At 34.5% G+C, this 13,995-nt stretch overlaps 1 protein-coding gene across 1 annotated transcript in view; it reads left to right on the top strand.

Annotated features, from left to right (window-relative positions):
• Window positions 1-13,995, top strand: part of LOC145276697 (uncharacterized) — a 1,014,367-nt gene that overhangs the window by 838,576 nt on the left and 161,796 nt on the right. The window contains exon 13 of the mRNA XM_080127889.1: window positions 7,964-8,293. Within this exon, the coding sequence (XP_079984015.1) occupies window positions 7,964-8,293 (330 nt within the window). The remainder of the gene's footprint in view (window positions 1-7,963; window positions 8,294-13,995) is intronic.

The following is a 13,995-nucleotide window of genomic DNA, read 5'->3' as shown; positions in this document are numbered from 1 at the left end:
GAATGAAGATCGTTTTCTTGGGTTTCTGAAATTGCTTTGGATATGTGCACATTCGTTTTACTATCATGTCTATTATACAGCGTAATAAATGAGTTTCTTAACCCTCCAGGGTCGTGGACGCGCTGTATTATTTTATGCAGCGCATCTTGGGCAAGAATAGCTTGGCAGCACCCGTCTCCTTCCAGATTCCGAGCACATATAGTACCTGGTATTATCAAGTGGCCACCCATTTTAGTATTGGCCAGGCTGAACGTCGCTTACCTTGGGTGATATAACGGGAATCGTGGTGTCAACGTGATTATGCCGTACAAAATGTGTCATCAGCAAATATACCGATCTGAAACACATTTTTATGAGGTTATTTATGAGTACCAAGAATAAAAGTTCAGAGATCGACATTTGTTGCAAACTTGTGGTAACATCATGCTGTTTAGATGAACACTCATCAAGGACGACCTGGATCCTTCTCTTCTCTTGGAATAAATTTGATTACGCTGAATTCTATAACGAAACCTATTATCTACTCAACGGGGTAACATGTTTTCGTTTCGTTGGACGTGACTGGGTAGAAGTCCTAATAAAAGGCGCTAATAATATATTAGTATCACTCACACTGGGCATTGGCCCTTGAACCTCCAGAAGAGAGCCACAGAATAGAATTTTCCTCAGTATTTCATTCGATACACTATGTGTTTGAGTGCGACAGAAAAATTCCATAGTTCGATATGATCCACATTAAAGAAGGCCAGAGGTTAAACCGGAACCTGTGAAAATAATAGTCAATCGAATTAATACAAATTGTCAATCCTTATCTAAAAAATCAGAAACTTCTGTATTACTGTTTCTCAATGTTTGTCTATTTTTCTTCACATTGCTATGATGTCTTAATTCTTCCATGTTCTTGATAAAAATGGTAATCCTTCATAACTACCAAAAATTGTACGATTTCGAGCCATCCTTACAGAGATTTAAGGTTTCATATACTTTAATTCAAAGTTGCAAACATATGTATATTTATATATTTCAATAATTATTCGATAATCCCGATAATCACTTAAGTTTGCGTTATTTTAACTTGAAACATATGCACGTGATAGAAAAACAGTTCCATTTTGTTGGCAATCAGTAGCTTGATTACTTATATTTTGATTACTTATTATATTTTTGTTTTGAATGCTAATTATAATTGTTGTTAAATAATGTGCTTTATGTTTCCAGAAAAAAATCCTAGTCTACTGTGTGTAGAGATCTGCGAATATCGTCTTAGACGTGATCATGTACTGATTGTCGCAGTGATTGTAAATCCAGAAAAGATTTGTTCGTTTTAATATTTACAAATTGTATTTGCATTTCTTGCAGTATTTGCCAACTGCTAAAATAAAAACTCAAAATCTATACATAATATATTATTTCTCCTTATAATATTTTACATGGGTGCACAATATAAATTCATATATACATTCATATATATATATATATATATATATATATATATATATATATTATGTGTCAGGTCATGTCATATGCTACTGGTACCATGTAACCCAGTACTACCTGCCTCATGGTCGGGTCACCGGCGACTAAAATGGTTCCCCCACCAGACTTGTTTGGTGAGGAGGGTGGCTAGTCTCCCTGAAGGATTAAAAACAAGACCTTCCAAAGGGCGAATGAACCCTTTTTGGGGGTCAACGGACAACTAGCACCGTGTGTGTTTGTGCGTATGTATGTGTGCGTTGCGGTGGAGAGGGCTCCCCTAAGTCGTGGTGAAGGCAACCTTTCTAGGAGAAGCAAATCTCTAATTTAAAAACCATAAAGCGGGAGACCAGTACCCGTATTAAGCTGGTCTGCAGTTTAACTTGTTGCTGGCTATCTTGCTCTTGCTTGTTGCTGGATCTCAACATTTTGAACCGAGAGAGAGACTTAGCTGTCGTACAAAGCTAAGACTCTGTAACATCATCTGTGTATAGATACTCCCTCACGCATTTGTCTATTAAAATGGTCCTGTGGCGATGGAAGTCATTTTTGGGCTCGTATCTGAGGAAGTGGCACCCGTCTGACAAGACGTTGCAATCATCATCATCATCATCATCATCAGCATCATATATTACTGAGATACAAAGACAGAGTAAAGACTAATTTGTTTTCAATTGGTACCGCACATAGAAGTCTTGAGAACGTGGACTTGCAAAGAGTGAAAATCATTTTGTTTGAGGGGTTTCGCTGTGTTCATTCTGAGGGTTTCAATTATCTGCGTGCAATAAAGAGAAAAGGCTAAATGGTCAGCAGGCATACCATCACTGAATCCAAACATTTGTATTATGTGTAGATTCGTTTGTAAATTTATTGCAGGATTTAAATGTAATCTCAGCCTGAAACATAAATGAATTTAAAAAATAATTTGTTGGAACCTCATTCGTTAAAATCGACGGGAAAATCCAATATATATATATATATATATATATATATATATATATACGTGGCTGCGTGTTATAGGCTACAAAGAAAAGTGTAGCAGACAAAATATTTAATTTAACCATGCCTAACAACTTCATGGACTGCTATCCACGATCCACGAGATATTTTATATCTCCAACAGGAAAGATTATTTACACGAAATACAAGGACGATTTTTTTTAGTCAAAATATTTTCAGACGGGTCTAAAATTGTTTACATAAAATGTGTTGTTTGTCGGTCAGTCACGCTTCTATTCGAAATTGTGTTTTCATCTGTAAACGCTTAAATGCAATGAAAAGTCTTGAGAAAGTATCCGTTTCTGTTCAATTCGAAGTTCAGAAGCGAAACATGTTTATTTCTAGCCAATCTGTTTAAGAGATACATTTATATTCTAACAAAGTAAATCGAGGTTTTGATTTTGATAAAAGGATTATTTTCATTCATTTTATCCACAGAACATTTTGACCGAAAATAAGCTTTATTTCAATTTGGAATTTTTTTTATTTCTATTTTGAATTTTATTTTATTTTAATTTAGAATTTTATTTTATTTATATTTGGAATTTTATTTTATTTTAATTTAGATTTTTATTTTATTTATATTTGGAATTTTACTTTATTTATATTTGGAATTTTATTTGATTTCTATTTGGAATTTTATTTTAATTATATTTGGAATTTTATTTTATTTATATTTGGAATTTTATTTTATTCATATTTGGAATTTTATTTTAATTATATTTGGAATTTTATTTTATTTATATTTAGACAGAGCTTTTTATAAGGTTTATTAGACACATACAAAACATATAACAGAAAAATAACAGGTGATAATTCCTCAGTAATTCGTAGTTCGAAGAATATAAATAATAGAAATTATCAATTTTCATCGCAAACATTCAGAAACGTTTTTAGTCGCGTGCAAGCGACTCTATAAGTCACTCCGTCGGTCGGTCGGTCGGTCGGTCGGTCTATCGGTCGGTTGTTCGGTAGGTCTGTCCATAACACTTTTGTGCTTGGCCTTTTTGGTTAAGATCAAAGGTCTGTTGTTAATAGATGCGGTTCTTAGCTTTTTAAGCTTTTCTTTGCCTTTTGGCCAAGATCATTTTTCCCCCGCCCTCGACACAAATGAATTAGCGTATCATATTTGTTATCTTTTTTGTTTTTTTACACGGAAATAAAAATTTTTTTAAACAATTGGGTTCCAAGTAGGACGTCCCCAAGTACGAAAGGGCGAATGCGATATTATGGTGAAAGAAGATTCTAGCTAATAGAAACTTTTGTTTAGTTTTAGAGTGACAAGGATGATCAACGACCCCCATCTGACCCCCCTTTTGAGTTGGCCTTGTGCCTAAGTTTTTTGTTCATGTTCTTTTTTTTTTTGCCTGAACAAAAGATTTAATATCTCAAAGTGTAGTATCTGTTCTTACTACATGCTGTACTTATTGTGATATAAAGTAGGGGGTCACTTTTCTGTATTAATTTAATGTAAAATTATCACCCACTTTACAACCAGTCAGTCTCAAAGCCATTCAAGTCATTCTCCAGATCATTCAAGTTGTTTTTGAAGGATTCCAATTATTTTTTAAGCATTCAAGTCATTCTTAAGTTCATTAAAGTCATTTTAAGTCATTTGTTTTTATTTATTTAAGTCATTTCAGCCCATTTTTCGGTCATTTTAGTTTATCTTTAAGAATTTCATGTCAATCCTACATTCACGCATTCATTCATTACACGAGAGCACGCGACTAATGGCTATCGGCTTTGTTTTTTTTACAAGATGGTCACCGCTTTACAAGGGCCGGAAGCCGGTGATAAGGGTTATTGCGTGCACAGTACGTTAGTGTTGTGATTTGATAAAGAGTATTACTTAAGGGGGCGGTCCATCAGGAATTTGTTTATGTTGGACTTGAAGACATCCAAGTTGTAGTCAGGCGGGAAACGGGCAGACGGAACAGAGTTCCACAGGCGTACACTTCTAAGAAAGAAGCTTTGTTTATGGAATCTATGTTTTGGTTTTGGCACAGATAAAGAGTGGGGAACATTTTTGACAGTGGTTTAAGCTAGATGAGTGTTTATCCTGAAAGATTGGCGAGGGGGACCAGAGATTGGAGCTCAGACGAGCACCTGCCATGGAAGTAACGATAAAACAAAGACAGGCTTGCAACGTCTTTTCTGTGGGAGAGAGGTTGCAGGGAAGAGAAAAGGACATCCCTCACCAAGCCACGAAATATATTTTTTACTGTCAAGGCAGGATAGGCTGTTTTAGCAGCTCCTGCCCAGATGTGACAGCAGTACTCCATCCTTGCACGTATTTGGTTTTTATATAGATAGAGAATTGCATCAGCAGTGAGATATCTTCTGGAGCGGTAGAATGATCCTATCTACGTGACTCAAAACTGTTTATCTGATCATGCTAAAATTATGTTTGCTGTTTGCTGTTACCAAACGGTATCAGAAAAATGCCTTAAATTTGGAAAAAATCAGAAGTTGAAAGTACATCATCGTTTCGGGCTTGACTGAATTGTACATGTTTTTTTGTTTTAATTTATATTGTTTTCTTGAAACATTCACTTTATTTCCAAATTTAACGGTTTGCAAACCAAACAAGTAAAGAATTTGTTTTTTTTAATAAGCAAACACATTTATTTATTGAAATTAAATTTGATATTTCGATTTATAACAAAATCTTTTTCAGGAAATATAAATAGTTTCTTTTTTTATTATGTATCATGGTGGAGGTTATGCCTGGCACGCTTCACTCGGATGTTGTCATTGCGATGTCTGATAAATGCTGGTCTGGTGTATATTGTAAGAAACAAGTCTAATGCATTAAAATGCCTGTTTATATTGAATGCCAAATTCAAAATTTAACAATTTGAAGACCAAACAAGTCCAGAATTTTTTTTTTTAAATAAATAAACACATTTATTTATTAAAATTAAATTCGATATTTCGATTCATAACAGAATCTTCTTTTCGCTATTCAAGCAACTGCAACTCATGCAATCTCGGTCTGTCAGCGCAAAATATCGTAAAAACAAGTTGCGATTTTATTGAAATGAATGACAAAACTAATTTAGTCACCACTACTATTTTTAAAAACTTGCTTAACATTTCAATTTTAATTTTTTAGATTTTATAATTTGAACTTTAGAAATTTAACTTAGTGAAAAGGTTTCTGCTTTTTGTTAGGAAAAAAATCCGGAATCTATATTATTTTATTATTCGGAATATTGTTCTCCTAGTGAGTGTTATTTGCACACAGTTTCGACCGATGTAACCCTCGATCTTCTTCACGTGTATCTTGTCGAACTCGGGAATCTTTCTTTCGAACTCAAGAATCTGCACAGGATTTCAAACGGAACCCTTTATTTAAATCACGCAACGTTCCGTGACATAACAGATAAAGTTCTACGTAAAATACAGTTATATAAGTGACACTCTTCTGGAGGTTGAAGGCGCAATTCTCAGTGTGAACGATACAAAGAATAAAATTACGAACTACTTAAGACTTTACGCCAGTCATGGCTGAAGATAAGTGAGTATGCTACCCCCGTGGATGAATTAAGGTGTTCCGTTCGAAATGCTATGTATAATCCAAAATTCGACCGAAAGATAGCAAAGTTCGATAAATTACACCTAAAGATGGTCTGAGGTTATATCGGCTGAAACGTTGTTTAAATGACACTAAAGATAAAACAGTAGTCTGCATAATCCAAACAATTTCAATTCAAATTGTAAATTTCTTTTTATAGAATATCGATGGTAATCAAAGATATCATCATATTTGTGTCATTTCTTTTTTTTGTAAGGAAAAAATACAAAATTAAAACGTTACAAAAGGTCAACCCTTTTGTTAGAGAAATGACCCGATATGACATAGCTTGATTTACTTGATTCTTAGTTATGGCTGTCAGATTTATCGTCCAATAGTGAGTAGATTGGGCGTAACTGCTGTAGAAGCTGGACAAACTCACTAACGTCCACCTCTTATTAGCGTAATACAATTCAGTCATGCTTGAAATTACTGAAATGAACAGCAATATTTTTAGGTAATCAATATTGTATTTGAAGTTTAAATTAATCACAGGCCACATTGGGGAGATGAGAGAGAAGGTGTTCATCATCGCAAACTCTTTCTCTGATGAACCAGCCTCACTCGATATTTTATGAAAGGTCAAAAACGATAGAAAGCACAAAGATGTTTTGTTTTTTTTACTTTGATTTAAATAAAATATACGGAAGTAAGGGCATTATGTAATATAGCTTCAGAATAAAAAATATTATCATGATCTATCTGACAAATTCTAAGGCAATTACTTAATTACGCGGGTTCATGGGGCGAGAGCATCCTATGCCCGTGTATTAAATAAATGGATCCTGTTCGAAATTCTCTGCAGATTCCCAAGTTCGACATAAAGATTCCCGAATTAAACAAAAAGATTTTTTTTTTTAATTCGAAAAGATACACAAAAATCTCAGGTCATATCGGTGGAAACATTGTGCAAATAAGACTCAAGACGAAACAGAAATAGTCTGAATAGTTCAAATGATATAAATTAAAACGTTTTACTTGTTTTTCTAGAAATGGAGATGTGATTGAAGATAATGTATTTCTTATTTTATTTTACTTCAGGTGAATCAATGAACCACTTCTTAGGGACTAACATTTGGCGTCTAAATGAGATACACAGACATTCGAAGTGTCATTATAGTTCTTCTTTACATCAACAATAAAGAAGCTGATAACATTATTTTCATCAATCCAATTGATCGTTTAAGTATGTTATGGTATGTCTTTTTTGTGGTCTCTTTGTCTTACTGGATTCCAGGATAAGAATTATTCTTGTCTGGTGGAGTATCCAGCTTCGTGCTGTTACTTGAAGTAAAATCCCTTGCAGAATGTATACCATTCCTCGTAAAACCCAGTGCTGGCTAGCCATACCGATGAGATCCTATTTGGGCCGCAAATACTATGTAATTTTGGATATTTAGTCAGGGTTTACTTGTCGAGAAAAGTATCATCATGCCAAGTTGTCCTGACAAACCCCTTTACAGAGAGACCTTAAAAACTCGAGGATAGTGTCTAGTAGGCATTTAAGTTCTCTCAACTAAGCATTCGTTCTTTTTCATAGGCATTCAATTTTTATCCAGTAAGCATTTAAATTCTCTCCGGTAGGATTTTAAGTTCTCTCCAGTAGGCATTCAAATTATCTCTAGTAGACATTCAATTTCTCTCAACTAAGCATCCATGTTCTATCCAGTAGGCATTCAAGTTCATTCAAATTATCTCTAGTAGACATTCAAGTCTTCTCCAGTAGGCATTTAAGTTCCCTCCAGTAGGCATTATGCTTACCAAAGTAGATTATATGATATATACTTCCTGAATGCATGTTCTCATGCAGTTTTAACTCTAAACCCATAGGACAAGTTCGTGAACAAACAACAAAAAAACAACATATAACTTTATATATAATTTTCTTTTTTCTGTTCTTTTTTTTTTAAGATTTAGCCCTTCGCTTGGCTGATGGTGGCAAGAATTATGGTCGTCTTGAAATCAAATATGACCAACAATGGGGTACGATTTGCAATACAAGTTGGATTTATGTGAACGCGATGGTCGCATGTAAGCAACTCGGTTTCATCGATGGCGTCCCCTACGAGACAGAATTATTAGGTAGACCTGCACCTAGCGATGCCCCGATTTACATGGACGGGGTATTGTGCGGGCCCGAAGACGAGAAGATCTGGTCCTGCGATAGCTACGGATGGGAACAGGTGTCGACAAATTGCCAAGATCACTCGAAAGATGTGTCCGTGTACTGCTACTTTTCGGGTGAGTTTCAACCTTTCTTTACTTTCTGGATATCATTTTGTTTATTTCGAGTTTTGTAAAAATCGCTCTAGGCAGGACATAAAGCTATTTTATGTGAGAAGCTAAAAAATACTATTTCAAAACCATGAACTAGCTAACGAGAAGTATTAGGTTGGATCGATTCCAGTCCTTCAATTCTTCACGTTCTGTAAGAAACATCGCTCATGGAAGGTAAAAACTAAATGACTTAATTAGGGAAGTGAGAATTATAGATATATCTCTGTCTACTCTTATATAAAAAGTCACTTTGTTGTGTGTGCGTGTCAGTTCCTTTCTCATAGGTTTCGAAACAACTGAGCATATCTTTTGCAAAATCCACATAAAGCTAATTTATATGTCTGGTAGTGTTCTTAGATATGTTTTGTACAGATATTCATCATACAATTATCGAATATCAAAAAAAAAATCGATCCTAAAACAAGTCTTTCTCTTTTATATATTAAAAAGAAGAATTTTTACAGGGGGGATATCTTACATTACACCGGCCAAGGGAAATAATAAAATCTCAGCAAGTCACTTTCGAAAATAGAAAAACAAATTAGCTTTTCTCTCTTATAGATAAAAAGGAAGATTTTACTGGGGAATATTTTACATTACACCGGCCAAGGGAAATAATAAAATCTCAGCAAGTCACTTTCGAAAATAGAAAAACAAATTAGCTTTTCTCTCTTATAGATAAAAAGGAAGATTTTACTGGGGAATATTTTACATTACACCGGCCAAGGGAAATAATAAAATCTCAGCAAATCACTTTCCAAAATAGAAAAAAAAATTAGCTTTTCTCTCTTATAGATAAAAAGGAAGATTTTACTGGGGAATATTTTACATTACACCGGCCAAGGGAAATAATAAAATCTCAGCAAGTCACTTTCGAAAATAGAAAAACAAATTAGCTTTTCTCTCTTATAGATAAAAAGGAAGATTTTACTGGGAAATATTTTACATTACACCGGCCAAGGGAAATAATAAAATCTCAGCAAGTCACTTTCGAAAATAGAAAAACAAATTAGCTTTTCTCTCTTATAGATAAAAAGGAAGATTTTACTGGGGAATATTTTACATTACACCGGCCAAGGGAAATAATAAAATCTCAGCAAGTCACTTTCGAAAATAGAAAAACAAATTAGCTTTTCTCTCTTATAGATAAAAAGGAAGATTTTACTGGGGAATATTTTACATTACACCGGCCAAGGGAAATAATAAAATCTCAGCAAGTCACTTTCGAAAATAGAAAAACAAATTAGCTTTTCTCTCTTATAGATAAAAAGGAAGATTTTACTGGGGAATATTTTACATTACACCGGCCAAGGGAAATAATAAAATCTCAGCAAGTCACTTTCGAAAATAGAAAAACAAATTAGCTTTTCTCTCTTATAGATAAAAAGGAAGATTTTACTGGGGAATATTTTACATTACACCGGCCAAGGGAAATAATAAAATCTCAGCAAATCACTTTCCAAAATAGAAAAAAAAATTAGCTTTTCTCTCTTATAGATAAAAAGGAAGATTTTACTGGGGAATATTTTACATTACACCGGCCAAGGGAAATAATAAAATCTCAGCAAGTCACTTTCGAAAATAGAAAAACAAATTAGCTTTTCTCTCTTATAGATAAAAAGGAAGATTTTACTGGGAAATATTTTACATTACACCGGCCAAGGGAAATAATAAAATCTCAGCAAGTCACTTTCGAAAATAGAAAAACAAATTAGCTTTTCTCTCTTATAGATAAAAAGGAAGATTTTACTGGGGAATATTTTACATTACACCGGCCAAGGGAAATAATAAAATCTCAGCAAGTCACTTTCGAAAATAGAAAAACAAATTAGCTTTTCTCTCTTATAGATAAAAAGGAAGATTTTACTGGGGAATATTTTACATTACACCGGCCAAGGGAAATAATAAAATCTCAGCAAGTCACTTTCGAAAATAGAAAAACAAATTAGCTTTTCTCTCTTATAGATAAAAAGGAAGATTTTACTGGGGAATATTTTACATTACACCGGCCAAGGGAAATAATAAAATCTCAGCAAGTCACTTTCGAAAATAGAAAAACAAATTAGCTTTTCTCTCTTATAGATAAAAAGGAAGATTTTACTGGGGAATATTTTACATTACACCGGCCAAGGGAAATAATAAAATCTCAGCAAATCACTTTCCAAAATAGAAAAAAAAATTAGCTTTTCTCTCTTATAGATAAAAAGGAAGATTTTACTGGGGAATATTTTACATTACACCGGCCAAGGGAAATAATAAAATCTCAGCAAATCATTTCGTCTTTGAAAAAACGGATGTATTGTCATCTGAATGTATAGCTAAGTGGTAGAGCATTCGACTGCAGATCGAATGATCACCGGTTAAAACCTGTATATACCTCACCATTGTATTTTAATTATTTTTTTTATTAATGATTTCAATTTATGATAAAAAGAGGATGTACCATTGAAAATCGCCGCAAATTATTTCCTCGTTTGCATATTTTAAAACTAAACATCAATTAAAAGTGACTTTTCCAAGGCAGTCATCACCAAACCCAAATATCAGCTGACGTAATATTGTAAACAACCACAGACAGAATTTGATGAACGACATTATGATTTTTATTTATTTAATAGCATTTCAGCCCGGCGTTACCCGGGTGTTTGGATGTGTATGTCGAGCAAAGAAAAAAAAGTGGTAGTAGGAAGGCAGGCTCGAACCCGTACCGCGAAGAGAGGGGAAGAACAGGAAAAAAACTGACATCTATGCTGTTACGACCACCGCCAAACCAGAAGTGACATTTTTTTTTAATTAAGGCTATACAATATGACTTTAAAAGATATCGGCGAAAAATGCGACCCCTCTCCTGTAGAAAGGTTCCCAGTTGAAGGTAGAAATATTAATGTTTTTAGCCAATTTTTCGATATTTGTCGTCTGAAAGGTCGGACTTCAAAACGATACTGATCTTGTGAAAATCCGTCGCATCTGTCGAAAGTTTTAGGCAGACATGCAAACAGACATACATACATACATTTATATATTGGTAACTAAAGCTTTTCGACCAAAACCGATTAAAAATCTTGCCCTATATCTGAACACCCTGTATGTCAAATTTCGAATATTTAGACCAAAAATTATCTGAGTAATGTGGTAGAGACCGCAGAGGTAAATTTTTTTAGAACTTTGACCCCTATTATGACCCCTTAACATTTATTTTTTGGGGCTCAAAACAAGTTTTAAGTTAGATCCATGTCCAAGGAAAATATATCTAAAATTTTAAGTGTTTAGGCTAAAAAATAATCGGAGGAGTTTGGTAGAGTTCTCAAAGGTCAAATCGTTGAACTTCGACCCATTAACAGCCAAATTTCTGGCCGAATACCAATCACAAAGATCTTCCCAAATCTCAGTACCCTCTATATCAAATTTCGAATCTGTAGACTTAAAATTGACAGAGTTATTGCGTAGGGAAATGTACACAGACACACACACACACACACAGATACGCAGATACGATCATTTTTATAGATACACTAGCATTTCAGCCTAGCGCTTCCCGGGTATTTGGAGATATATGTTGAGCAAAAAAAAGCGGTCAATCTTCTTGACTTGATCCCTATTATGACCCCTTAACATTTATTGTTTGGGGCTCAAATCAAGTTAAGTTAGATCCATGTGCAAGGAACCTGTATCTAAAGTTTCAAGTGTTTAAACCCAAAATTGTCGGAGGAGTTTGGTAGAGTTTTCAAATGTCAAATCGTTGAACTTTGACCCCTTAACGGCCAAATTTCTGGCCGAAAACCGATCACAAAGATTTTCCCAAATCCCAGCACCCTGTATATCAAACACACAGACACACACTCATAGACACACAGACACGTTCACTTTTATAGACATAATAGATAGAGTAAACAAAAGTATATACGTATACATAAATATATATGGAAACAATTTTGTGTTTACTGCAAATTTTTTACGCAAATATTATGCAAGTATAAATCATGTAGAATACCTGCATGAATATAATTACACGTAATAGTTAACTAAAGATGATCCTCCCATAAGAAAACCGAAAGAACTAATAGGGAATTAATTAAAATGAATGTTTAAAAGAATATGCAAATTAGCTAGATCTTTTGCTAGTGAATGCAATTCCACAACCCATATATAAGAAAATTGTATTTTCTATTTAAATAAATAGAAAAGAGGGGGTTTAATATGAATATCAAATACACACAAAAGAAAAACGAATTTATAGGAACATAGACATAGATAGATAGATTTATTTTCGCGAATTAGTCCACTGGGCAAATTATTCCTTATAATATACAATAATCAATAGAGGATTGATTCTATCATAATTAGGGCTAGGACAACAGCATGTTCTTTTCATTGTTTTGACTCTCGAGTGTGTATCCGTTAATATATTATAGGCTTTTATATAGAGTGATGTGGTTCTCGGTTGATTAACTGGGTCAAACTCTGTCGGATATATACTCGAGAATCAAAATAATGAAAAGAATATGCTGTTGTCATAGTCGCAATAATTATACATATGTATGCAATCTGCATAAATTAAAATATCATGTTTAAGCGTACTATATGATGGAGCCGGGTGGCCAGCAAATGTTAAACTATTTATTGTTAATTGTGTATGGGGATATTTAACTTAGAAATGTTATTTGATGATATTATAGCAACTGTTGATGTATGGGGGTGTCAGAAAGCTTTCTACTCTAATAATTTCTTCCCTCTGTCTGCTAAACTTTGGAATTTCATCTGTTTCCGGTTTTCTCAAGTGTACTTACCTGCAGAAGTTCAAATATAATGTAAACAGAAATCTCGCGACTCAACTCACCACAGTTCCCTGTTGGACATGTTCCCAAATACTACCCCTTTAACGTCTCGAGTAGCAATATGCCTTGTTTGATTTTTAAGAAGATGCTGAGAAGGCCAGCAACGTCTGTCAAAATGGTGAAAGGATTTTTCCTAATTAGCCACGATTGAAAAGTTTTATTTGATCGTTTTAGTTAACGGCATATCAACCCTTTTAGAGTTATTGCTGCCGAAGCCCGCCGCTTTGGTAAGTGTTTTGTGTTTTAAGTTGTTTATGACTTCAATTACATGGTGGTACGATAAAATTGTCGCCCTAGAAAATACGACATGATTTCATTTCCGTTTGATAAAAACCGGTTTTCTATTTGTGGTGCAGACCATCTACGAGTTGACTAGTTGTGTGAAAATCCCAAGAGCAATAGGAGCCTTCTATCATGTTTGAAAGTGACACTATGTTCAATGAGCGAGATCTGAGATGCGCAACTGTACAACTCATGTTCTCTGCCGATTAAAGTTATGACAGCAGAGGGTGCTCCTCAAATGCATCGCTGAATTGCCACGAATAACAGGGACGTGCCCACGGTGATGAAAACAATGTCTCCGGCTACTGTTATGGTCCTTGGTGTGGGTTCAAGTGAGGGCCACATCATGCATCTGGACATTTTCGAAGTTGGCTTAAAAGTCATCACCAAAGTGTACCTGGATGTGCTGAATAGTTTAGTGATCCCATACTGTAATCAAGGGGTCGCTGGCAGACCCGAGGTGGGGCAGCAATTCTTCGGCGCCAGCCCACAAATCAAAAGAAACCCAGGTTTAGCTTCAATAGGAGTGCTACGATTTGTAACCGTTGC

The sequence above is a fragment of the Euprymna scolopes genome, chromosome 5, assembly GCF_053919585.1.
Source record: "Euprymna scolopes isolate OS-2025 chromosome 5, ASM5391958v1, whole genome shotgun sequence".
Classification (NCBI taxonomy): domain Eukaryota; kingdom Metazoa; phylum Mollusca; class Cephalopoda; order Sepiida; family Sepiolidae; genus Euprymna; species Euprymna scolopes.
The sequence above is the reverse complement of the archived record's forward strand: the minus strand, read 5'-3'. Positions and strand labels throughout refer to the sequence as shown.